Source organism: Squalius cephalus (assembly GCF_949319135.1).
Source record: "Squalius cephalus genome assembly, chromosome: 1".
NCBI classification, from domain to species: Eukaryota; Metazoa; Chordata; class Actinopteri; order Cypriniformes; family Leuciscidae; genus Squalius; species Squalius cephalus.
The window spans coordinates 17,218,832-17,246,462 of record NC_137122.1 but is presented as its reverse complement, the minus strand read 5'-3'; the positions used below and the strand labels follow the sequence as shown (position 1 = coordinate 17,246,462).

The 27,631-nt window shown below is 37.8% G+C and overlaps 2 protein-coding genes across 2 annotated transcripts in view; one reads left to right on the top strand and one right to left on the bottom strand.

Moving 5' to 3' along the window:
* LOC307163140 (uncharacterized protein) overlaps window positions 1-27,631 on the top strand; it is a 444,167-nt gene that overhangs the window by 336,078 nt on the left and 80,458 nt on the right. The window lies entirely within an intron of this gene.
* On the bottom strand, window positions 1,259-15,302 carry LOC307162278 (uncharacterized protein). Its single transcript, XM_079877485.1, has 3 exons — window positions 15,224-15,302; window positions 15,002-15,145; window positions 1,259-3,120 (listed from the first exon to the last, which is right to left on the bottom strand). Exons 2-3 carry the CDS (start codon window positions 15,078-15,080, stop codon window positions 1,469-1,471), a joined length of 1,731 nt encoding a protein of 576 aa, XP_079733611.1. The 5' UTR covers window positions 15,081-15,145; window positions 15,224-15,302; the 3' UTR covers window positions 1,259-1,468.

Here is a 27,631-nt window from a genome sequence, read left to right as displayed (position 1 = left end):
AGAACATTATGTGAAAAGATTACCTTGTTAGTGGCTATCTTTAACACAAACCCGTCCTAAACAGCGCGACGCTGTGTGCATCGGTACATGTTGTGCATGGACAAATATCAGTCATAATCAATAAACGTAATTTTAATGTTTTTTGTATCAATATTTATTTATTGATCCTTATTAATTTAATTTCACATACAGTTTCTGAATGTTATTTACATATAAAAACACTTATGCTATTCATGATCAACAGGCTTGTTCGACTTCAGGCAGCTCTGCGCAGACCGATCGGCGGCTGACTTGAAGCAGTGCATGCCGGTTAGAAATTTTGTCCGACTTGATACAGCACCGACGCCACGCCGATCGGTTACATCCAGCCGCAGTCTATGTCGAACACACCTAACATCTGCTCACGTATTTGAAGGCTGCTATTGGATCATCGAGGCTAAATGTCATATTATGCGACTTCACATTACTTTACGGAGAGCTTACGACCTACTAGCTATGTTCTGCCCTACGAACAAATGATGCAATGGAATAAAGTAGAGTTAGTTACAAACTAGCTAGTAGTTACTAAGTCTCTAGTGTGGACATAAAGTTCCAATTTAAAAAAGAACTTACTGTACGAACGACTGGTGCAACCCTACCCAGGTGCGCTGGATTAGTATTCAGGTGAAGCTGATCGAGTGCGTAAAGCTGAAGGGTCTGGTGTTGATGATGGTATTGCATCCGTGACATTGTCTCTGTATTCTTGATAAGCACCATAGCAAATACAAAAATATGAAAAAATACTGTTTGATGTTCCTCTCTGTAAAGCGGGTGTCAGAAACAAAGTTGCACTGTATTTCTAGTAGCGCCATCTACTGTCAAGAGAGGGAATATACAATTACTGTGTTTTTTTTGTTGTTTTTTTGAATTGGTCTTGACAGAAAAAAATCACATGAAAATCAGACTGAATTTCAACTTCAATCATTCTTGTTGGTGTTAACAGGAGTTAATAAAACTAAATCGAGATAAATAAATATTAACTAGGGGTGGGCGATCTTCCTCATTTTTAGAAGTGCTATAGAGAATTTTCAGACTTGAACAGCATATTGACTTTCCTATTTGCACAGTTTAAAACACTATATTGCATTAAAGATTCAGTTGTTAAAATGTCATTAATTAAAGGTAAACTTAGGTAAACAATTGAATTTCACACATGCGTTAAAATAATAGGGCCATATGAAATGCTTTGTTTTTCAGAAATTCAATCACACAAAGGCATAAAACATTAATTGAATTTATTTTTTAATCAAATTAAACTTTTTGTCAAACATAGTGCTGCACAAGAGGTTTACTGTTAAATTATTTTATTATTATTTCTAATGTTATTATTATTATTGCATTGAGACATAGCTACATTCTACTGTACAATCGTGATATATTTGTCACAATTTCTTCTAGTCAAGCCGAACATTTATTCTGACAGTTGCTGTTAAACTTCACTCTCTGCATGTATCTTCATGTGTATCTTCATGCGAGTTTTAGTAGAGAAACTCTTTCCACACTGATCACACGTGTGCGGCTTCTCTCCAGTGTGGATCCTCTCATGCGCTTTCAGAGTTGATGACAGATTGAATCTCTTGTCACAGTGTGAACACTTGTAAGGTTTTTCTCCAGTGTGAATTCTCTCGTGTTGTTTTAAACATTTCGCTGTAATAAAAGTCTTCTCACACTCAAAGCACATGTACTCTCTCACACCAGTATGAATTTTCTCATGTCTTTGTAAACTTTGCTGCAGTGAAAAACTCTTTCCACATTCAGAACATGAATATCGCTTCTCCTTTGTATGAACTGTCAGGTGTTTCTTCAAGTTTGATGATCCAATAAATGTTTTGCTGCAATGATCACATGTGAACGGTTTCTCTCCAGTGTGGATCTTCATGTGAGCATTAAGATTTTGTCTGTGAGTGAATCTTTTTTCACACTGATCACACATGAATGGCTTCTCTCCAGTATGAACTCTCATGTGAAGCTCAAGCCATGATTTTTGTGCAAAACTATTCCCACACTGATCACATGTGAACGGTCTCTCTCCAGTGTGAATTCTCATGTGAAGCTTAAGATTTTGTTTGTTTGAGAATCTCTTTTCACACTGATCACACATGAAAGCCTTCTCTCCGGTGTGGATTCTCATGTGTTTCTTAAGGTGTCCTGAATCCCTGAAACTCTTCCCACATTTATTGCATGTGAATGGCTTCTCTCCGGTGTGGATCATCATGTGACTCTTAAGGTTTGCTAATTCCGTGAAACTCTTCCCACATTGATCACATTCGTACGGCTTCTCTCCAGTGTGGATTTTCATGTGTCTTTTAAGTTTATTAGAATCCATGAAACTCTTCTCACACTGATCACATGTGAACGGTCTCTCTCCAGTGTGAACTCTCAGGTGATGATCAAGACTGCGTTTGTTTGAGAATCTTTTTTCACACTGATCACACATAAACGGCTTTTCTCCAGTGTGGATCATCATGTGATTCCTAAGGTGTGATGAATTTGTGAATCTCTTCTCACATTTATCGCATGCGTACGGCTTCTCTCCAGTGTGGATCCTCATGTGAACCTTGAGGTGTATTTTTTGTGTGAAACTCTTTCCGCACTGATCGCAGGTGAACGGCTTCACTTCAGCGTGAACTCTCATGTGAACATAAAGACTTCGTTTGTATGAAAAACTCTTCCCACACTGATCACATGTGAACGGCTTCTCTCTGGTGTGGATCCTCATGTGTTCCTTAAGATGTACTTTTACTGTGAAACTTGTCCCACATTGATCACATTCATGCGGCTTCTCTCCGGTGTGGGTTTTCATGTGTATTTTAAGATTTGGTATTTGTGTGAAACTCTTTCCACATTGATCACATGAGAAAGGCTTCTCTCCAGTATGAACTCTCATGTGAAGCTCAAGACCATCTTTGCGTGTTAAACTCTTTCCACACTGAGTGCAGGTGAAAGATTTCTTGGCTCTTCTTTTCTTTAAAAATGTCTTTTTAGTCTTTGAGCGACTTAAAGGTTTTCCTCCAGGTTTGACATGATGTTTCTCCTCCACTTCACTCAGTTCTTCACTCTCCTCCTTCACTTCCATCAGGTCTGACATGAAAGAAAAATATTAATTTAATTTTCAGTACATCAAAATAATTCAAACAGAGAAATATGAAGTGAAAGGATAAAAGTGAGCTCTGTAAAAAATTACTGTGAAACTTACAGAAATACTATGTAAAATCCCTACAGAAAAGTATTGTAAACCCCAAAACGTATATATTTTTTGTATAAATCACAGTGATTTATACACAACTTTTTTAAACTATTAAACAGGATCTTTTGTTAAATTTACAACAACATGTGATTATAATCAAATGTATGTGTTAATACTACAAATATTGGTAACAAAAACAAAATCCAGTTTTTCAAATAGTTTGCCAAATATTGTCCTATCCTAACAAACCATACATTAATGGAAACCAGTAGGCTAAGTGTTACATTAAAATGTAAAGACTAAAATAAACATAAGGCATACAAGGATTACTGAACAGAAGTATTACTTTGCATATCAATAATTTTAATTTCTTACACACACACACACACACTCTACAATATGCTACAAATAGCCTAAATTCTAAAAACAATGTTATTATAATTGTAGCCTATATTGTGCTGCATTCACTCACAAAAATAAATGTTTTTATATATTTACAGTAGACAATTTACAAAAAATATCTTCATGGAACATGATCTTTACTTAATATCCTAATGATTTTTGGCATAAAAGAAAAATCGATCATTTTGACCCATACACTGTATTGTTGGCTATTGCCACAAATATACCCGTGCGACTCGTGACTGGTTCTGTGATCCAGGGTCACATTTGTAGAATACTGTATTTATAGAGTATGTGTATGTATAAGGAATTAAAATTATTGAGGTTTGTGCAAAGTATCATTTCTGTTCAGTCCTAACCATAATCCATGTAATACTTAGCCTACTTGTTTTCTATTTCTATTTATAAAATAAATAATAATTTGAGCAATGTATCATTATCACAGGCTAAACAACCTAATAGTGCCTCCTCTAACCACAGACTTGTACTTGTCCTCTCTCATTTTTACATTTACATTTATTCATTTAGCTGACGCTTTTATCCAAAGCGACTTACAATTGCTATATATGTCAGAGGTCGCACGCCTCTGGAGCAACTAGGGGTTAAGTGTCTTGCTCAGGGACACATTGGTGTCTCACAGTGGATTCGAACCCGGGTCTCTCACACCAAAGGCATGTGTCTTATCCATTGCGCCACCACCCATTTTGCACTGAGTCCGCCTTATTTTTAATTTCATAGAGCGCAGATGAAGCTAGTCTCTGATTGGATAATGATGGGAGGTGCGGGAGAAGCAGGAGCTCCTTGTTGACGGCTGTGGCTGGCTGACGTCAAAAACGAGCGAGCCAGAGTGGCTTGCTAGAGAGAAAACAGAGTCACAGCAGAAATCTTCGGACCACTTTGTCATTTTAAAAGTTTTTAGGACAAATCTACGATTTTAACTCAAGTTTTTTGGAGGGTCTACTGCTGTTCAATCGGAAAACTGAAAGTTTGCATGGTAAGCTTCACATTTAGCCCAAACAAAAATGTGTGCTGAAAGCACATGGTGTAAGCACTAGTTGATATATAAGACCAGTAACATTAGCTGGCTAGCTAGATTAATGTGTGATAACTTCTGCTGAAAAGCACAGTTAAACATTTGAAATCCTAAAAATGATCACCTGGGCCCGTATTCATAAAGATTCTAAGAATCCTCTTAATTTAGCTTAAAAACTTTTACGTAGGAGTCTTAGCTTAAGAGCAATTCGGGACCGATCTGAGACTGAGACCAACTCTGAGTAAGGAAAATACAAAAACTTTTATCTTAGTAAGGAGGTGGGGTTGACCCCGTTGCTATGTATGACACAATCTTTTGAAGACTGTGATTGGTTGGTTGTCCAAGAAGGGGAAAAAAAGTGATTTTAAGTATACGGTCTATTCTAAGACTTCACTTTGAAATTATGCGTATAATTTTTCCTATTTGACTGTTCTCACACACACATTATATATATACATCCTTTCTTTTTATTTACCATGCTGTTAATTTCCTATAAGGTATTTGCTTGGCTTAGAATGATAAAAATTGTTCCACTCTTTCCAATTACACTGATTGTTGGCATGTCTATTTAAGTGATGGTTTGAATGCTGGTTTTAATGTATAAAACATGGAATTTTCCCAGTTGCCAAATATCGTAATGTAGTGATTACTTTCATTTCAGACGCTATGGCATTTCTGCGCTGTGTTGGAGATATTAGCGTGTCTCTAAGGCTACGTTCACACTGCAGGCTGAAACGACCCAATTCCGATTTTTTTGCCCCTATGCGACCTGTATCTGATCTTTTCATGATAGTCTGAACGACACAGATCCGATCTTTTCAAATGCGACCCAGGCCACTTGGGTATGTGGTCCCAAATCCGATACATATCCGATCTTTTGAAATGCGACTTCAGTCTGAACGGCCAGGTCGCATGTATCCGACCCGCACGTCATTGATACGCGAAAAACGTAATTCTGCATTGAAGTAGTCGTCGGTTTGAAAACGGACTGCATATTTGTCGAGCTGAGGTAAATCTGCCGAACGGGTCGACCTCGACGAGCCCGTTAATTAAAAAAAAAAAAAAAAAAGCCCACGGCCATTATAAATACGTTATGTTAACTTATTTGTGCTGAATCTGATGGTCAGCGGCTGCTGTCTGGCTCTTGTGTAACGGTCGCTGCGTGCGCTCGTGTGTGTGTGTGTGTGTGTGTGTGTGAGTGAGAGAATCACAGTTAGTTAAAGCAGAGACGGGCTCTGGTTAAAGTTTAGCTACTTCCGCAAACAACAAGTGACGTCGTTGACCGTTGAGTACTCTTCTGCGCATGCGGGTCACTTCTGGGTCATTTCACGTTCACACAGGAGATCACAAAAGGTCGCATTTAATTGGAAATGTGAACGGCCTTGCAAAAAAATCGAATTTTTTCAAAAAATCGGAATTGAGCATTAAGCCCTGCAGTGTGAACGTAGCCTTAGATCTGTCACAACATGATCCCTGCACGATCTAATCTATAGCGTCTTATTAACTTATTAACATCCATTGTCTGCAACACATTTCTTCTCCCTCTTCATCTTTCTGCAATTTTCTCCTCTGCTAAAGAAACTCTTAAGCTTCTTAAAAGTCCTTGTCCGTGCTCCTAACAATTTTGACCTTAAGACCTATTTTAAGGGTTGCTTTCTGAATTACTTTTTTCTTTACTAGGATTTTTTCTTTAATTTTAAGAGTAAATGCCCACATTTCTAAGAATTTTCTTAGAATTTTGTCACTAGGAGCTACTCTTTGCATTAAGATTCTTTATGAATACGGGCCCTGATTTACCTTTTGTAAAAAGAAATTGGATACATTAAGAGGCTATGAACTACATTGCAGAGTGCATAGGAATGAGCCCGTTGTCTTTTCAAATGTGTTGGCGCCACCAACTGTAGTCAAACCACTTACTCCGCTTTCAAGGGCCATTTTTATCGTGTGCACAATGCACCTACACCGCAAACTGCTCCTATAGCTGTTGTTGCAGATTTAAAATGCGCAGTTTCATTATGTGCCCGCCATTTTCACACGGTGAAAGAGCTAGTGTCTCACTTAAATTATCATATTGGAGAGGGCAGGTCTGTGATATGTCCAATAAGTGGTTAAGGCAATAAGTAACAGCTAGTGCAGCCAGTGATATGCCAGAGAATGATAGTCAGTCTTATCTCAGAAACGTGTGTCTCTTTTACCTTAAACTGCAAGGACAGCTGCTTACTCCTGCCTCTACTATACAGACTATTGTTGAGGAAATGCAAAATGTGCATGAGTTAGGTCAAGCCTATACAATAACTAAAGTAAGTTCTTTAAAAAAAACATGATATAAGCCTATCAGATGAAGCAGTCACTAAAATCTGTGACTGCATTAAAGAGTCATATTTGTTCTCTGCCTGTCATCAGGGACAATTAAGAACAACACACTCCAGAAATCAGACATTCACAAAAATGTTTAAATACACAGAACCCCTCAAAATGTGGCATTGGGAATGGATGAAAATATGACGCAAAAATGTGATTACTACATACCAGTGGCAGAAACTCTGAAGTGCTTTTTACAGTCACATTTAGGGAGGAATACACAGTCACAACAGTTTGGAGATCCTGATGTAGCCTAGAGGTTTTTACGGATTTATATGATGGACACCATTTCAAATGTCACCAGTTCTTTAATGAAAACCCTGAAAGCCTCAAACTGATTTTGTACCAAGATTAATTTGAAATTGTGAATCCCCTGGGTTCTGCTAAAAAGACACAAAGTTCTTGCAGTCTCTTTCATTATCAAATTTACCCATTCATTTGCGTTCAAATACTGATAATATGTTTTAAGCCTTGTTGTGTGTTGAGATGAGAATGACCTTAAGCGTTTTGGAGTAGCCAAAGTTTTCTCAGAGTTGTTGGCAGATCTGAAATCCTTGGAGACAGATGGAATAAATGTAGATGGAGAAACAGTAAAAGGGGTCTTTACTGCATTTCTGGGGATAACTTGGGTTCTCATTGCATAGGTGAGTTTACAGAGAACCTCAGCCGCTCTCATTATATTTGCAGGTACTGTGAAATCACAAGAAGTGAGTTTGAGACTGATCCGAATATCTGTGGTCCTACACGCACCCAGAGACATATGACGCAGCTGTTGCTAATCTCCAGGCTGAAAACATCCAAGGCGTCAGAGGAATAAAGGTAAACTCTATTTTTAATACCCTTGAGTCTTTTCGCATATCCCAGCCTGGTCTCCCGCTCCCAAAGGATCTGAAGCACTCACAAAGCCATATGCTGTCAACCCTGACGGAGCCAAGTTATCAGGGCAAGCTGACAGTTCAAAACTGGAACCTTTTGAGATTGCTACCAGTTTTGATTGGTGACAAAGTGCAAAACCATGAGGATGAAGTATGGCACTCAGCTCTCCAGCTAAAAGACATTGTGGATCTTATTTGTGCTCAGAACATTTCGTTGTCCCAGATAGCATATCTTGACATTTTGATCCAAGAATATTTGGAGTTGAGAAAGAATTTTCTTAAAAATTGGTCCATTGATAAAGTTATGGACGCTTAGGTTTGAAAGTAAACACAGTTATTTTAAAAGATGTGCCAGATACTTCAAAAACATTTGTCAAACTTTGTCAGAGTGTCATCAGATATACCAGGCATATATTTTAGCTGGGCAAGAATGCAGTAAACTACTGCAAGTGAAGGACAGCTGTGGGGTATATCACAACCTCTACAGTAACACTATTAAACATGCAGTCAGGGAGTTAGCCTTTTCAGAAACTAATACCACAGTTACCACAGACAAGGGCACTGCATATAAAAAAGGATAGTTTCTTGTGTACAGAAATGATGAGTATATGGAGTTTGGTGAACTTCTACTCATCTTGATTCAAAATGACACTTCAGTGTATGTTTTGATGGATATCCACAAAGGCATCTTCCTCTCAGAATACCATCTGTATTCTGTGACAAAGGACAGTCTTGGGTTCCAGTGTATCAACATTAATGACCTGGCCGATTTCTATCCTTTGGTATCATACATTCTTGATGGATACCAAGTCATTCCACTAAAACACAGTATCGTGGCAAAATAAAGTCCAATTAAAGCTCACTTACGTCTCACTGTAAACAGTTTGACAATATAAGTGTTACCTGATGCATGTCCCTGCTCTGTTAAGTGACTCAGTGCAAACCTTACTAGATGTCGCCATCATGGAAGTCCAACCACTACTTCAGGCAGTTAACAAAAACATCCTGGAAGAGCACTTGCAGTGCATTGGAGTCGAGACGTATGGTGATCTATGCTTTGTAACGGAGGCTGATTTGTTGACAGCATTAAGACCTGTTCAAGCCAGAAAGCTTGTTTGGAAATGGAATTGTAAGTAAAAACACCACACAACTATTCAAAATCAAACGCAGACATTGTGTAATATTGTACAGTGTGAATCAATCTTATTTTTTTGTCATTTAAAGACCACACTCCTGAGAACAGCTCAGTATCATCTGTGGAAGCCTCACCTACCCAATAGCTGTCATCGCTCTCTGTTTCACCCCGAAGTTCGTCATCAACCTCCTCCAGCAGCCCAGGATTTGACACACAGTAGGACGACAACTTTGAAGTTACATGGAGTAAATTTCCTGAGGAAGTGATGCATTCTTTGGAGAGGGGAAAAAGGTGACTGAGGCAAAACTTAAAACTGAGGCGGCAAATGGTCTGGATTGTTGTGACTGAGATGATGGAAAAATGTCCTCATGTAGGTAAAAAGCATTCAACTGACGTCACAACAAAAATGGTGGCAAAATATCCCAATTTTCTCCAAGATGTAATAGAGGGTGATATTGTTGAAACAGGCTACCATTCCCTTGTTAAACAGTTGCAATACAGAATTGAAAATGTGAAGCGCACTTCAACACCCAAAATAAGAAAAAGAAAACATCAGACTGATGTCTCAGACTAGGCAGACGAGATCCCATTAGAAGAGACAGCAGCAATGCAGGACACTTACGGATGCATTAAATGGAATGTAACATTTCTGCCCATTGAAGAAACTCAAGAGAGCCAGCAGCAAAAGATGGAAAAACTCAAGGTGATGTTCCAACACTCTGATACCAATCCAGAGGAGGTAAAATGTCTAATGAAGTCCATGTTTTACACAGAGCGTTAACATGTCAACCAGGGAAAAAGTATCAAATGCCTTAGAGAGGAGCGGCCGTTTTGGTTTGATGAACTTGGCATGTCAGTCCACTTCAAGGAACTCACTGGGATTGACCTCAAAGAGACATTCATACGAAATTTGGATTTGACAGGAAAAAGGGTTCTCGACTACATGACCACAGTTTGTGTCAACAAGAACAAGAAGTTAATTCAGAATTATGCTAGGCTTCAGAAGATGAGGGGACTGCAGAGTGGCTGTTCAGATGATGTAATAGAGATGCTCCTGCTTCTGCTCAGCTACTTTGATGAGGAGGAGGAGTCCATGTTATTCCATGTAGAAGATACATGACTGGCAGAAGAGGTACAACTGGAGCAAGTGCCTCTGACAGCCGCTGCTATTGTGTGTGGTAAGTCTGTTTCATATCTCTCTTTTATAATTGCACTGTGTATGTAATTTGTTATGTGATTGCAGAGCTTATTAAACCTGTTAAATAATTTGTTCATAGGACAGTCCTGCTATTCCTCAACAAGGTACATGCTGAGTCTGGATCAGAACCTTATCAACACAAACATCTCCTCCATTTCTGCATTGTGCCTCATGTTAAAGGAGAACTCCGGTCAATTTTAACATTGAGCTCATTTTTTTGTACATTTGGAGTGCTGTCAATACAGAGAACAACGACAAAAATCGGTGTTGCCTACACCGTGTTATCCTCTTTTTAAAATTTGCACCCTGTTGACTTCAACGGGGCAAGTTTTAAACCTGCTTTTAGCCTCTTAACATCCTTGATGTGTCATTACAAGTGCACAGGTCATGTGAGTGATTCCTTCGGAGTGAACGCAGGTCAATCTGACTGCAGTCATTAATGAGGTCGATTTACCAGTCTGTCGTGGTGAAGAAAGAGCTGAGACGCAAGAGAAGCTCTCGATTTACTGGTCAAATCTACGTTCCTACTCTCAATAGTCATGAGCTGTGGGTTATGAAAGAAAGGACAAGATCCCGGATACAGGTGGCCGAAATGAGCTTTCTCCGCAGGGTGGCCGGGTGATCCCTTAGAGATAGGGTGAGAAGCTCGGTCACTCGGGAGGAGCTCAGAGTAGAGCTGCTGCTCCTCCACATCGAGAGGGGCCAGCCGAAGTGGCTCGGGCATCTGTTCTGGATGCCTCCTAGACGCCTTCCCGGGAAGGTGTTCCAGGCATGTCCCACCGGGAGAAGACCCCGGGGAAGACCTAGGACATGCTGGAGGGACTATGTCTCCCGGCTGGCCTGGGAACGCCTCAGTGTCCCCCCGGAAGAGCTGGAGGAAGTGTCTAGGGAGAGGGAAGTCTGGGCATCCCTGCTTGGACTGCTGCCCCTGCGACCCAGCCCCGGGTAAGCGGAAGATATATATATATTTTTTTTGTTTCTTGTATTCTGCGTTTATGCTTAATATGCGTTTATTCTACAGGTGTTTTTTCTCGATAAACCCAGAAAAAGGAACCAAAGTAGAGAATAAAAACTCCAAGCATCCCCTCAACTTGAACCCTCGAGTCCTCACCCTGATAAAGTAACTCTCCCATCACAAGTGGCTTTCAGCCTAAATATGTACTCTTTCTGTCGACTCTGAATGTTTGTTTGAGAAGAAACTGTTAGTTTTTGTTTTGTTAATATGTATTATGGTTATTAAGGCACAATATGTAATTTGTGTTTTAAAGTCTTAAAGGTGCACTATGTAACTTTTTCTGGTAGAGGGTCCGCCACCTGCTTGTTTCATGAAGAGGTTCTTGCTTTGCGGGAATGTTCCATAGTATGGTATAAAACTTGTCTATCTTGTCTATGGGAACAGTTTAAATTAGATATTTCCCTGTTAATTTTATCATTTATTGATGCACAATAAGCAATTATTACATGTAAAAAACTACTATTACTATTTATATGCAACACTGTTATGCAAAATAAATACAATTTTTGTAGACATAACAGTTTTTTAATGTGATTCAGCCATCATTTTATTAACTGTAAATCAATTTACATATTTTGTCCGTAAAGTTATCTACGGTGCTGCTGTATTTTTTTACAGAAATTCTCTGGTAACCACAGCTGCCAGCGTTTTCCAGTAAAAACAAGTTGTTTTTTACAGTGTAGACAACTGTGTAGACATTTACAGTGTAGACAATATTCGGGTCCAGCCCTAAAACATTCATCAGTGGACCACAAGTTGACCAGCAAAAGGAACAAGCAGGTTTTCACGGTTGCTTAGGTTTAATACATTGCTGCAAAAAAAGTGTGACTTAATTGACAACTTCAATCTATTCTGGAGTCAGAGACAACTGTTTCAACAAGATGGCCACCATCCAAACAAACTTGGTTCAAGAGTGCTAAAGGATCTACTTCTCTACTTCTCCCTCAATCATCCTTCTGCAGTGTGTGCCAATCCACTAAATCTGAACAGCACACACACACCTGGACAGAGTATAAATGAACACAGGACTTCACTTCAGCACCTGAATGGACATGTGGTTGACAAATCACATAAGGACAATGATAGCACCACTGAGCCAGCTCTTCGGCCTCTGCCACAACGCCAGGACCCACAGCCCACACCCTCCTCCATCTGCTCGAGGTAAACCAAAAACAACTGATACCAGCTCTCAGTGGTATGTGTTGGGTCACCGCTATGATAACAGTAACTTTCTCAAATGTTTACAGAACAAGCGGGAACCCAGTGTGACTGTATCTTTCTCTATTGATGTTCTATTACATGATAGAAAGTCTAAGGCCTCAAACCATACAGCAAACACATCTAATCTTTATATTATCTTTCCTTTGTCATCACATGTGCTTTCATTTAGGGCTGAACGATTAATCGCAATAAAACCGCACGCGATTTGGCAAAGGCTGCGATTATTTTGTGCACAGCTTGTCAGTGGAGTGCGGCTGATTGGTAGTAAATACTGCCCCATTTGAACGCCAGAGGGCACTCTCATGCAAACTAAAAATAAAATGCAAAATAAAATAGCAACCTCACAACTAGTGTTGCACGGTGCACCGATACTTCAAAAGTATTGCGATTCTCAGAAATTAAAAACGTCACGATTCCTAAATTTATTAGTAGGCTATCGATATTTCTAAGAATGACCGCGTTACAGATTTGTAAGGCCGGCGACACACTGGATGCGTGGCGTGAGCGTCTCAGCTGCGTAGCGTGTTTCTATGTCATTTTGACACGAATACATATTAATAAATGACATTTTGATGTTTGAAAGTCTCTAGGTTTTGACATAAATGCAGATATAAATGTAATTTTAAAAAATATTATCGATTTTCAAATACTGCACCTGTCAATACAGAAGGAAATATTCTGTAGCCTCTTTTGCCGTCAACACTGCCGACGTCTTTGCTGCTATATATTTATGTTTAACATGAAGTATAGGCCTTCCACAACTCTATGTCAAATATATCACCAATGAGGCTTATCATATGTTACCAATATTAAACATTGTTTAATATAATCGCTGTTCATATTTTTATTCAAAGTTCAGAATCAAGATAAAGTTATTACCGGTAACTCTTATGATAACTGAGATAATGCTGCTAAATTTATTTATTTTTTACCTTGAATGTCATTGCTCTAATTTATTTTTTATATTTTGATTAGGGATGCACCGATACAGATACCAGTATCGGGCCGATACTGACCTCATGTACTCGTGTAAATATCTATCTATAATTTATACATAATGAATATGCAGTGCATTAAATATATATTTGATGAACAAATTAAGTTTAAATTTAATAAACAACTAATATGATTGATATTCTTTTGGTTTCTATACCAATACATTTAAAAATTACAAATGCATGAATTAAAAATGAATTGAAAATTAAAAATACAGGTATCGGTTACGGCAGTGGTTCCCAATCCTGGTCCTGGGGACCCACAGCTCTGCACAGTTTGTATGTCTCCCTCATTTAACACACCTGATTCAGATCATCATCTCGTTAGGAAAGAGCTCTATGAACTGAACTGGGTGTGTCAGATAAAGGAGAAATATAAAATGTGCAGAGCTGTGGGTCCCCAGGACCAGGATTGGGAACCACTGGGTTACGGTATCGGCGAGTACCAAAAAGGAAAGTATCGGTATCGGACTCGGTCTGGAAAAAGTGGTATTGGGACATCTCTGATTTAGATATTTCATATTTTGTTCAAATGTTTAATAACTGCTGTTCATATGTTCATTTATTAGTGTGTTATATGATTAGAATGTTGTCCCGGTTTTAAAATAAAGCACAGCAATCATATGTGAGAGTGTTTCTCCCTTTTCAGGAAAAGTATCGAAATCGCAATTCTTGACTTGGTATCAGTATCGAAACAATAATTTTGGTATCGTGACAACACTATTCACAACAATTATAAAGAGTTTTTAATGAGATGAGTTTTTAGTCTAGATTTAAACTGACAGTGTCTGCTTCCCGAAGCATGTTAGGAAGACTGTTCCAGAGTTTAGGTGCTAAATAGGAAAAGGATATTTATAAATATCCTTTCTGCTCCATTCAAAACCATTTAGTGCATTGTAAGAAATTAATAAGATATTAAAATGTATACAGTGTTTATAGGGAGCCAATGCAGTGTTGACAAAACAGGCTAATATGGTTATATTCTATTTTATCTGTGATGTTAGTGCCTATTATTAAAGACAAAGCTAGCAAAATATATAGCATGGATAATTAGTTTATAACCAACATGGCGCATATGTATTTTTGCTTTTCTAGACTTTTCTATCAAGATTCTAGATTAGTACAACAGGCATAATTATACAATATTTGTATGTGATTTATTGACACCTCTAACGCCTTTGATCGGGTAAATCATGAAAAAAATATTTTATAAGTTACACAACAGAGCTAGGACTTCCAAAATATCTAGTGAGAATTCTGGCTTTTTTAGTAAAATGTTTTGTTTCAGTCAGATTCTCCTCCAGTATGTGGAACCATTGGCGTTTTAGCCTGTATGTAACATGATATTGTGTTTTTCTTTTCTTTTTTTCGTGTATTTGTCTGTTATTTTTTTGTGTTGTTACTGTTAGTGTTTTGGACCATGATATGATACAACCTGGTTCTAGTAAGAACTTTTTCCGTGGATACCTCGTGTCTAAAAGCTCTGTTAGCTAAAGTACCACAACAGTCATTACAGAAAAAATCTAGAAAAGACACCAACCTGCTTTGTCCTCGTGTTTTATCCTCCAGGGTTCTGGTTCACTCGAGTCCTCCTCATTCTCCTCTTTGACAAACACCATCTTCTCCTCAGTTCAGTTGCAGCAACTCCAGATATTCCTGCTCGATTCAAAACTTCGATTTACGGCTATGAGGATGAGAATATTACAGTAATTTACTGACCCGACTCAAAATTGGCATCTTTTTTTTAATAGACTTAACGTACAGTTATAACAGTTTGTATCATGCCAGTAGCACAACAAATCATCAGCAGAGATTAAGATGAAAACAAACCTTCTTCCTCTGAGGTTTAATGGCGGTCGGCAGACAAAAGATTCTGACTTACCGCCACACACTGGACTGGAGAGTGAAATGTGGTCAAAATCATTTTGTAACTGAGCGTTTTTTTTAAGTTTTTTTGCTGCTTTTCCTAAGTCTGCCACCTGAACACACACAAATGCATTGCATTGAAAGCCATTGAATGAGCCAATAATAAAGCGTTTTTTTTTCTATGAAATTCAAAAAGTCAAACACACATAGGCTACATATAATTGAATGAGTCAATAAAAGCAATTAAAAAAAAAAAAAAATTCCTAATCAGCCAGTGCAAAACACTATCTTAGTGTTTTCTACTTGTAAATTTGTCTGAAGAGCGAATTTTATCCTCCACAAGGGGGGCGAAATATTTAGGCTGAGTGAAATATTTAGTGAAACTAAAAATCACCCGCGCGTGTGAAACGCGCTTTACAACCAAACTTGACGCGCCCTATGTCTAATATAACAAGCACAAACTGTGTTAAAAAGAATTTGACATGCAAGTACAAATGTAGGCTATCTGTCCTACAGCGTTTTTCTACTTTACCACAGTAAAGAATACGAATATAATAGGCCTAATTAAAAGCGAACCAAAGAAACGTTTATCCCTTTAGAAAACGCGTGAGACGTGAGTGAAGATTTGGGAAAAGAAACAAGAGATTCCATGCAGGGATTCACGATTTTTGGATATTCGATTAGTTTATTTAATTAAAGAATATCGAATAGGTTGTGCGATTATTCTCTAAAATAAAATCTCCATGTTCTGGCGCTGATGCGGTGACGCGACCAGAGACGCTTCCAATAACAGCTGTCACAAAGAACCGGCAAAAGTAATGATTATGAATGTGTCAAATATATCAATGAGACATTTTAATAGAATAACTAATGGAGTAATATTGTTAAATTCGCTGATAATCGGGTGACCAGATCGCAAAACAGAATTTAAAGCCGACAAAGCTATGGGTTCACGCACAACTTTCTCATTCGTCGTGACGTTATAACATTTCGTCTCGTCTCGTTTTGGTCAACGAAAATGAAGAGACATTTTAGCATAGTTTTTATTTTGTAAACCACATTTAGTCTCGTTTTTATTCGTCAACGATATTGCATTATACATGTATTTTAGTCATCGTCACATGACCATGCATTTACGTCTATAGTCTCGTCTCGTTTTCGTCAGGTGATAACGGTTCGTTGACGACAAAATATTTCGTCATAATTTTCGTTGACGAAAGCAACACTACACACACACACACACACACACACACACACACACACACACACACACACACACATCAAAGTCAGATAAAAGTCCTACTGCAAGATTTGTTGATGCCATCATTGTACATTGTTTATTCTTATCTGTTTGTTACAATTTACTTTTATTGAGTTATTGTGAGGTTTATTTTTTATTCCTACCCGTTTTATATTCTTTTGAGTTATGCCTATATACAGCCACTGAGTGCTACAGCCTAGTATAGTGGCTATTGATATTTCATGTAGCCTAATAGTTTTTAGATGTGACCAAAGTAATGCCAACTTGTGAGGTTTTGGCTGCTTCAACTTACTGGAATGAACATTTCATGAATACTTTTAACTATGTTAAATATAACATAAAAATTAGCAGATTTTACACAAAAAAATTAAAAACTGAAAATTAAAAAAAAAAAAAGATTAGGGTACAATAGGGTTAAAGGCACATCAGCTCATAGTGAAAAAACTCAATTTTATTGCAGAAATACAAATGTTTTTATTTAACATTGATGGAGCAACAGATTTTGTGTGAAAATAAATTATAAAAGTGGTTTGTTTGTTTGTTTGTTTGTTTGTTTAAAAATCTTCTAAAATTATGAAGTGTTATGGTGGGCCTTTGACCCCCATAAATATAAATAAACAATAAATAGAATTAAATAATAATAAAATTCATTATAACATAAAATTATTTTTACAAAAGTAAAGATCAAAAAGTAATGAGCAAAATAAGCAAGCTGACATTCAGTACAACCTGTCTTTTATTTAGAATACATACAAATGTCATTTACGTCTTTTAGTTTGTCAAGTGATTTAACGTGTAAGGGAACTCAGATAAATATAACTCAAATGTGATTGAATTACAGTGAATAAGAACCAAATAATTATGCAAATGATTCAGAATTATTATTTAACACTTTATCAAATATTCATCCACGCTAAATTGAGATTAGAGTATTTTATCAATTCTGGACAGAATATTATCCCTTGGCCTACGGTAATAATATCATAAAATTATGATCACGGAATATAAGCAAGGTAACAAAATCTACAGTTTAAGGCAGTAACTTGTAAGCACACAGCACAAGACACTTGTATGTAAAATCAAGCAAGACTTTATTGAAGAACTCTAATACACACAAACTAATCAAACGAAAAACACAAACATTCATTCAAACAGTGACAGGGAAAAGTGATGATATTAATGGAGGATGAATGAGACCCAGATGTCAAGCGTTAGACACGATTACTTTGACCGCAACCTGAGAGAGTCAATATACTAGCAATTCAAGCTTTGTTCATTTACTTCAAAAACTATTTATCTGTGCTCAAACAATGATTTCAGATCATACATCAGTCAATATTATAAACACTACAGATCATTCATTAGACACTACATCAAAAAATGGAGAACAGAATCCAGAGTATACAGTTACTGGAAAAAAAGTATATTGTGACAAAGTAAACTAATTTTGCAATTACGTAAAAAAGTAAAGTAATGACAACTTAGTGTAGTAATGTGAAAAAAAAAAATGTATAGGCTACTGTACGCACTGCAAGTACAATATTGTGCTGGATATTGTATAGTATTGAATGTCTGTATATTCAGCACTTGCATAGAGTGAAAATACAGTGACCCAACTGCAAAAGCCTAAAAGGTTACAGTAAAAAACGTCCTCCTTGTTCACCACCTCTTATACACATACTCTTCCTCCTCTCCTTCTTATATTGTGTCCATCCATTCAGTGCAACATTTTGAGTCAGTTTTGGCACTCTGAACTGACTTGTATAATGTAGCCTACAGTTGATTTGATCACATCATTAGAAATAAGTGTGAACAATTTTGAGTCGTTGTGTATAAACGATGACAAATGTGTTGTAGTTGTGTTTAACTTTTGCCTGCCTGTGTTTAGCGTTTTGAATTACAGAGCAAAATGTGTTTTAGTGAGTGAGAATGTGTTTAGAGTTTTGCAAAAAGAGTGCATGAGATTTGCAAACAGTGTTTTAACGTTTATGTTTTACAGTAAGAGTGATTTATTTGACAAATATGTTTAGGCTATTGAGAATTTGGTTCGGGGAATGTGGTTTAGTGTTTTAGCAATTCAGAAAAACTGTAATAAGATTTGCACCAGTTAGGCAAGAATTAGGAGACAGCACTCAGTGGTGAATGGATGGTTGGCTTTGCAAAAACCAAGTTAAAAAGCAAAGCAAAACAGCTTGTCATTGGGTTATAAGCGTGTCCATCCGACCCGTCCTTCCGAGTGTGTCGCCCAATCAGATATTGTCCCGGTTCTCTTGGTCTTGCACGTAATAATGTCCACATATGATTGTGTGTGCCCAAACTTCTAAGAGTTTAGTTAACCACTTTAATAAACCAACTTTCAGAGCATCCTACACAAATACTTTATCAAAACTCTAGAAATCATTTACCCATCAAGTAGGTACAAAATAACATATTTACCATAGCTGGGGTAGAAGTTAATAAGAATTTAAATGTGTTAAATGTTTAACACACAGAAAAAACTCTGAAACAATTACAAAAATACTGGTGATCAATTCAGCTTATTGGCAGCAATTTTGAGACCGTTGTTTGTTAAAAGCCACGAGTGGGTTAATTTCAGTCTCTGTTGGTTTTAGGAGGAGAGATCTCTGGAATATACAGCTAGAGAGAGGAGGTGTCTGGGAGGAAGTGAGATGTCACTGGTTAAAGTCAGTGGTGATTTCGGGCCATGGATCCGTCTTCGCAAACCTTCTTTTCCTGACAAGAATGTGGGGATTTCTGCATTGGGGTCAACCCAGGGTTTATTGGCCATTTGGTCTTACGTTTGGGGAACAAAGAGAAATATTTTTCATTGAGCAGTGCTCTCCTAACATCGCAGATTAGTCAAGTCAAGTCATCCTCATCTTCATTTATATAGCGCTTTTAACAATGTAGATTGTTTCAAAGCAGCTTTACAGAAATAAGCGTATAATTTAAGGTAACAGAGATTGTTTTGGCTTTATAGCGGTTCTTTAATAAAGTTATTTTCCAGCTAAAGTTATTTTTGATTGATTCGCTTCCGTCGCAACAATCATTTGTTATTAAATTAGGGGCCGCTAAGACGACACCATTCTCTCTACACAGACTTTAAATGTGAACCTGTGATAAACGCTGATGGCGTTCACATGCGCATTTAGAACTGGTTCTATAGTTATGTGCGTTTGAATATATGTACGCAGGTTTGAAATTCCCTACAGACCAAGCCTAAACAAAGTACTTGTCTTTCCTTATAAATTTTGATACAGAATTTTATTTTATTTTGTCACTTCGGGGTAGGAACGCGAAACGAATTTTCCCGACAATGCTTTATCTGTAGAGTGGTAAAGGGATCCTCCATAGGGAGAGACTAGTTGGCACTTCAGCACTGCGTTGTCATCGGTCCAGGCGAAGGTCCTTCGTCAGATCTGGATAAGGCCTGGATCCGGCTAGATTAGGCAGGTATGGGGGAAGATGTCATACTGTACCTTGCGTAAATGAAAATTGAAGGAGGAATAATCTGGAAGCGTCTCTGTCATCTGTCAGCGGACAGAAGGAAACAACACCGGTAATGCAATTCACAGAAAGCTGGCTAGTAATTGTCTCTTTGTATTGCAGGTGCTGAGATCGCGATGGTTGAAGATGATCGGATGATCTGAAGGGCAAAGGATGATGGAGGATGAAGAAGGTGAGCAGTCTCAAACGTGAGATGAACAGGTAAGGAGCCGGGTAAGTTGACCAGAATTGAACAACAAGACCAGATGATTGTGAAGTGAGACGTGACTACTAATGAACTGTGTGCTGATGAACCGGTTCAGGTGTGCTGGATTAGTATTCAGGTGAAGCTGTTCGAGTGTGTGGAGCTCATCGTCTCTGTATTCTTGATAAGCACTATAGCAAATACAAAAATATGACAAAATACTGTTTGTTTGATGTTCTTCTCTGTGAAGCGGGTGTCAGAAACTTAAAGTTGCACTAAATTTTTGCTTTTCCATGAGCGCCACCTACTGTCAAGAGAGTGAATATCCATTTACTGCAGTTTTTTTTTTTTAGCATTGGTTTGAACAGACAAATCTTATGTGACAATCAGATTGAATTTTAATTCAGATCATTCATGTTGGTGTGAACAGCAGTTAATAAATAACGAACTAGGGTGGGCGATCATCCCAAGAAATCTTATAACACAAAATCTGGTTTCTCCACTGCATGGATCTTCATGCATTTCTCCAGGTAGCGTTTAATAGAAAAAACTCTTTCCACTCTGATCACACGTGTGATCTCTTCTCTCTGCTGTGGATCCTCTCATGTGATTTCAGATGTGATGATCGACTAAATCTCTTGTCACAGTGTGAACACTTGTAAGGTTTTTCTCCAGTGTGGATCCTCTCATGTATTTTTAGATATGCTAACTGACTGAATCTCTTGTCACAGTGTGAACACTTGTAAGGTTTTTCTCCAGTGTGAATTCTCTGGTGGTTTTTTAAATGTTCAGCTGTAATAAAAGTCTTCTCACACTCAAAGCACATGTACTCTCTCACACCAGTATGAATTTTCTGATGTCTTTGTAAAGTTTGCAGCCATGAAAAACTCTTTCCACATACAGAACATGAATATCGCTTCTCCTTTGTATGAACTGTCAGGTGTTTCTTCAGGTCTGATAACCCAATAAATGTTTTTCCACAATGATCACATGTGAACGGCTTCTCTCCGGTGTGGATCCTCATGTGAGCATTAAGACTTTGTCTCCGAGTGAATCTCTTTTCACACTGATCACACATGAACGGCTTCTCTCCAGTATGAACTCTCATGTGAAGCTCAAGCCATGATTTTTGTGCAAAACTATTCCCACACTGATCACATGTGAACGGTCTCTCTCCAGTGTGAATCCTCATGTGAAGCTTAAGATTTTGTTTGTTTGAGAAACTCTTCCCACACTGATCACATGTGAACGGTCTTTCTCCAGTGTGAACTCTCATGTGAAGCTTAAGACTTTGTTTGTTTGAGAATCTCTTTTCACACTGATCACACATGAAAGCCTTTTCTCCGGTGTGGATTCTCATGTGACTCTTAAGGTATCCTGAATCCCTGAAACTCTTCCCACATTTATCGCATGTGAACGGCTTCTCTCCGGTGTGGATCATCATGTGACTCTTAAGATTTGTTGATTCCGTGAAACTCTTCCCACATTGATCACATGCGTACGGCTTCTCTCCAGTGTGGATTTTCATGTGTCTTTTAAGTTTATTAGACTCCATGAAGCTCTTTTCACACTGATCACATGTGAACGGTCTCTCTCCAGTGTGAACTCTCATGTGAAGCTTAAGATATTGTTTGTTTGAGAATCTCTTTTCACACTGATCACACATGAAAGCCTTTTCTCTGATGTGGATTCTCATGTGACTCTTAAAGTATCCTGAATCCCTGAATCTCTTCTCACATTTATCGCATGCGTACGGCTTCTCTCCAGTGTGGATCCTCATGTGAACCTTAAGGTGCATTTTTTGTGTGAAACTCTTCTCGCACTGATCGCAGGTGAACGGCTTCACTTCAGCGTGAACTCTCATGTGAACATCAAGACTTCGTTTGTATGGAAAACTCTTCCCACACTGATCACATGTGAACGGCTTATCTCCGATGTGGATCCTCATGTGTTCATTAAGATGTAATTTTAGTTTGAAGCTTGTCCCACAATGATCACATTCATACGGCTTCTCTCCGGTGTGGGTTTTCATGTGTGTATTAAGATTTTGTTTTTGTGTGAAACTCTTTCCACATTGATCACATGAGAACGGCTTCTCTCCGGTGTGAACTCTCATGTGAACATCAAGATGTTTGGTTGAGATACTTTTTCCACACTGAGTGCAGGTTGTAGATTTCTTGGCTCTTCTTTTCTTTAAAAATGTCTTTTTAGTCTTTGAGCGACTCAAAGGATTTTCTCCAGGTCTGACATGATGTTCCTCATCCTCCACTTCACTCAGTTCTTCACTCTCCTCGCTTTCTTGAAATGAAAGAGAAAAAAAAGATTCATTTCATTTTCAGTACATCAAAATAATTAAAATAGAGAAATATGAAGTGACAGGACATAAAAGTGAGCTCTGATGTAATAGACAACTGCTATAAAATACTACAATCATTTTGATCAAATGAGTATCTTTCCATGAATGAGGTACATTGATCTTGATTAGGAATTAAACAACTAATCCCAACTAACATTTCTTTTTCTTGCAGAATTAACATTAATGCTTTTGAAAACTAAATGTCTCCAACATGGGCCAAAGTATGTCTTAATCATGTCTGAATATGACAAAGGGGAAATTAAACTAGAAAGATGTCTTAATATAAAATCCCATGACTTTGAGTAACAAGCTGAAGTAATCAAGAAATCCAGATTTGCTTTTACCTAGTAACAGAAGGATTTGCTGAATTATACATATAAAGAACCAATCATGTTGGAGAAAAATTATGTATTGATTCATGTCACCTTTGCCATGCTCCTATTCTATAAAAACTGTATTCAAAGGCATTATCTGGAGTCTAAAAGGGACAGCAACCTAATGTACCCACAACAGTGTGTCTCACCAATGGTGTTCAATCAACAAAAGAGAAAATTACTTTTGTAGCGTTAACCAAAATTAATTGTATTAATTCTATTAGTTATATTTAATTTATACAGTGAAGACTTATTTTCCATTTATCTGAATATGGTAAGATTTATCTGAAAAACAATGCATTGATTTCAATTTTATCTTTATGCTTGTAATTTGTTTATTAAATTCTATGCAGATTCACACCCCAACAAAATTCCTCAAATTATTCTAGAATAATTAATTATTTTCAAATAGAGCCATTCAAATCATCTGGTGAAATTGTTTTTATAGCGTCATATATACATCGTAGAAAATATTATCGCAAGGTAAGTTTTCCAATATCTTCCAGCCCTATTAGGGGAATATAATATAGGGACCCCACTGACTTCCATAGTAGGAAAAAAAAAATACTATGGAAGTCAATGGGGTCCATCAACTGTTTGGTTACAGACGTTTTTCAAAATATCTTTTGTGTTCAGCAGAAAAAAGAAATTCATACAGGTTTGAAACAACTTGAGGGTGAGTAAATGATGACAGAATTTTCATTTTTGGGTGAACTATCCCTTTAAGCATAGCCAGCTTGATGTTACAACTGTCCAGTCTCATGATGTTTATTAATTGTAGCAGCAAGCTGCAAGTATGACAGTTTAAAGCACTGATTTATTGTCAAATGGTGATTATTAAACTGAGTTTAATTAATGGTTTCCGGTTGAAGGCCCATCCACAGTCCTGAGGCCTGAGGTAGGCACAGATTTGCACAATATATATTTAAAAGCCTACCTGTGAGGTGCTAATAGTGTATATTTCTCCTATTATTATTATTATTATTATTGGCTGCAGGATGCTGACACCCTTCTAGCGCCCTCTCAGTCCACATGTGACCAAGTGAGTAGGCTGTTAAGAAATTACAAAAAAGTGCCAAGAGCACTCAAACGAATAACTTGTATTTATGTTCCTACAGAAGCCAGAGACCATAAAGGGAATCTAGGGCTATAGATACTGACATACAATATAAAAAACTATAAGAAATATGAAGCTGGAAATACAACAGCAAGAGAATATCTATAAAACAATGACACATGACCTTTTTGTTTTTTGACAACATTTAATTGTATGTTTTAACCCCCAACTGGCAGCTTCAACCTGAATTAAAAAAAAAAAAAAAAAAAACGAATTGTGCCTGGGAAAAGTGAAAACTTAAACATGGTTTGGACTGTATTAACCAAAATAATAATTGGCATAACTGTCTCTTATAACCCTGCCTGTTTCATTGTCCTCAACAATGGCCTCATGTGCCTCAGCCTGGGGCTCCTGATAGGGAGTCAAGAGATAAGGCAGGCATGCATATCCCTCGTCTCCCAGCAAAACTCCTGTGAAATCACCTGATTAGAGTTTTTTTGTTGTTTTTTTACATTGAAATTGGTGAAGGTATTTTAAAGCTGTAGTTTTTGCCATATGTTAATTGACTAACATACCTTGTGCCAGTTGGTGGGAAAGAGAAGAAGCCCTGAAGATCCTGGAATCATGCACTGAGCCAGGCCATTTTGCCTCTACATTTATGATGATGCAATCTGCATCACAGATCATCTAAATAATTACAAATGTAGGTCACTACACTGGACTTACATAGATATAAGATGAGGATTGTTACTGCATTTGTAACGAACAGAGCACTGGTGCCCAGCTTATTGTACAGAACAATCAGTTCTACAGTAGTAGCCGACAATGTCGTCTAAGTGGGACTGTACCTGTACATGGATTTGCGGAAACGAAAAATATCATAATTATTACTCCAAAATGGTAATACTGGCCACCAGCCTTGTCTTGTATTTCAGGGTTCAAACTCACAGTTCCTAACCCTGTCCTTGAGTCATTTGGCGTGGGTGCAGTCACAGTGCAGAGCACCGATAACATTTGGGAAAGCTACAAAAGGCTACAAAAGATAACTTATATTGAGAAAATGAACTTGAACTCTTAATACTTAAATATGTTTGAATAATTATTTTGTCTTTCAATTGCCATGTCTAACATTAACAGTCAATAAATATTTCCATTTTCTATATAGTTATTTTCTGAACTTACCAGCGATTCCATAAAAGGCCTAGCCTAGAAATCTAGACGCACCCTAGCGGCAGCAAAATGTATTTTGCTTCCAGGGCAGTCTAGCAACTTTCCATAGACCTTCTAGCTGCAAAAACCTAAATTGGGTCAGGCCAATCACGTCGTGTATAGAGTAGGCGGGGCGGGCTTAACATAATGACGACAGAGTTGTAACGGTTTCCTGCTACTTCAAAACAAAGAATGACGGCTGCTGGAGAACAGTCTTTCGAATCGGCTTTGTCCGTGACTCTGGAGGACTTGGAGTTAAGTTTTTCTTTGAGAAAAGAGCAAAGAACGGCACTTAAGTCATTCTTAAAAAAGGAAGATGTGTTCGTAGTTTTGCCGGCCAGATATGGAAAAAGTTGAATCTATCAACTAACGTTAGCTCCGCTGTTGGGAAAATGCTCTGGTTGGTTGAAGCGCTGTCCTATTGCGTGCAGAGGGAATTTGAAAGACAGCCGTTTATCCCACCCCTCGGATTGAGCCGTGTCTATGGTGAGTTGCCAGACCCAACATCTTGATGTAGGTCTTGCTTGCCAGGCTATAAAAGGCCTGTTTAATGGTACGAATCGCTCTGTGGCCAGGGAAGGCGATGAACACAGAGTATTTTTTTTAAAGACAGGTACTCAATTCGTACAGAGCGGCAAACCGATGTTTTGCTGATATTAATAATGATTAATAAATGTTCTGCTGGCAAAAAAAGCAAATTGCAATGCACATAATCTGCGGGACTATGAGCGCTTTATTTAAAAATCACACTAACTAAACAAATGTAACTTTACTTCTTTACATTTGTTACTATTTTTGTATGTTAGAATTTATTACATTTATTTTTAAAGTGCATTTTATTTCATTTTTGGACTGATGGTGGTTACATGAAATTAAATGGCAGCATGCTAGAAAGTCAGCCGTAATATCATCACATTCCCAGCCAGTCAGTGTTAAAGGTATTCTGGTTAAGCATCAACTCAGGCTTAGCCTAACCGTTAGCCTGCCCCGGACCAGGTTAGTTTCCCAGCATAAGTTTCCAGAGTAACTGAGTTTGAACTATTTTGAACAAGTTTAAACACAGAATTTGGTCAAAGAATCACATTTCGGAAACAAATTAGAATAACAATAAATTGTTACTAAATTGAACTAAATTGTTTTCCATGTGACAACTTACACTGAGAAAATTAACTTGAATTCTTAATACTTAAATAAATTATCTTTGAATAATTCATTGAAACATAATTCCACACTCCAGATCCTAAATCAACAATCTAGGACCATAAATGAAGTGGGCTCCAGTCAGTCAGAGCTAACTAACAACCCCCCTAGCTAACTATTTTAAGGCCATGCAAGTTTCAAAGAGATGAGCCTAGCTAAATGAGAAACGTTGCCAGTGTTAGGTAGTTTGGAAAAGACGGATTGGATAAGAGATGACACAGCTTGAGCCCGACCATGATAACAGCATAGGTTGTTTGATCCCACCACAGATAAAACAGGCCTCCAGACCCCTCTGACCACATGGTTGAAATCTCTTAAAACCCACTGAGATTCAGACTTAAAGATGTGTGTGACCATCATATGACAGTAAAAGTGCAAATACAAACCTTATTCTAATATGGTATTGGAATGGTTAAACAGTGTTGGTCGTGACAAGAGTGCCTCCACTCAAGGATACAATATGATGAACAAGTCAAGCATGTTCCACTTATGGTTGAAAGTACCATCATTGGCCTAGAAAGATAACATTCTGGGAGTCAAGACTATAAAAAAGTAAGGATGCCCTCCCTTCACCGTCACACTCTATAATCACTCTGTGTGACTGTACGACTGCTGGCCTTTTCTTGCAAGAAAGTAAACATCAAAGACTATTGGAAAATGTGTGTCTCTTATTTAGTGATATAATTGTGTTTGCCACCACGCTGCATAATTCTATATCATGTCTACAACCTACAGTATATACAGTATGTGAAGTCAAGCAATTGTTATAACTATTACATGGCATACTGAAAGTGTTTCTTGTTTCATATCAGTATGATAGTATGCTCATAATTCAGAAGATGGCTCAATTGAAATCTGTGAGAAATGTATCGTATTCTTATAATATGAATCATGTCTAAACTGTTCTCTCTGCTAGAGCTGGAAGGTAAAACACCACAGATAATGCATGATCTAGACGATTCAGACCTGGGGTATCATTTATAAAACTGTGTGTAGGATCCTTACTAAAAGTGACCGTGTGCCCGAAAACCAAAAATGGCGAACAACAAAAAAATATAAAACCGTTTGTACGCCAGAACCTGCACAAGATTCCCTTTATAAATCCCAGTCAGCAGAACATTGTGCGCACATGCGTCTCCTCCCCAAAATAACCATA

What these genes read in the sequence shown, in the direction of transcription:
- LOC307162278 (XM_079877485.1), bottom strand. Translation starts at nt 15,080, where the DNA reads ATGGTGTTTGTCAAAGAGGAGAATGAGGAGGACTCGAGTGAACCAGAA. An exon ending in AAAACACGAGGACAAAGCAG is followed by an intron (nt 3,121 to 15,001) that starts GTTGGTGTCTTT and finishes CTTTCATGTCAG; the next exon opens with ACCTGATGGAAGTGAAGGAG.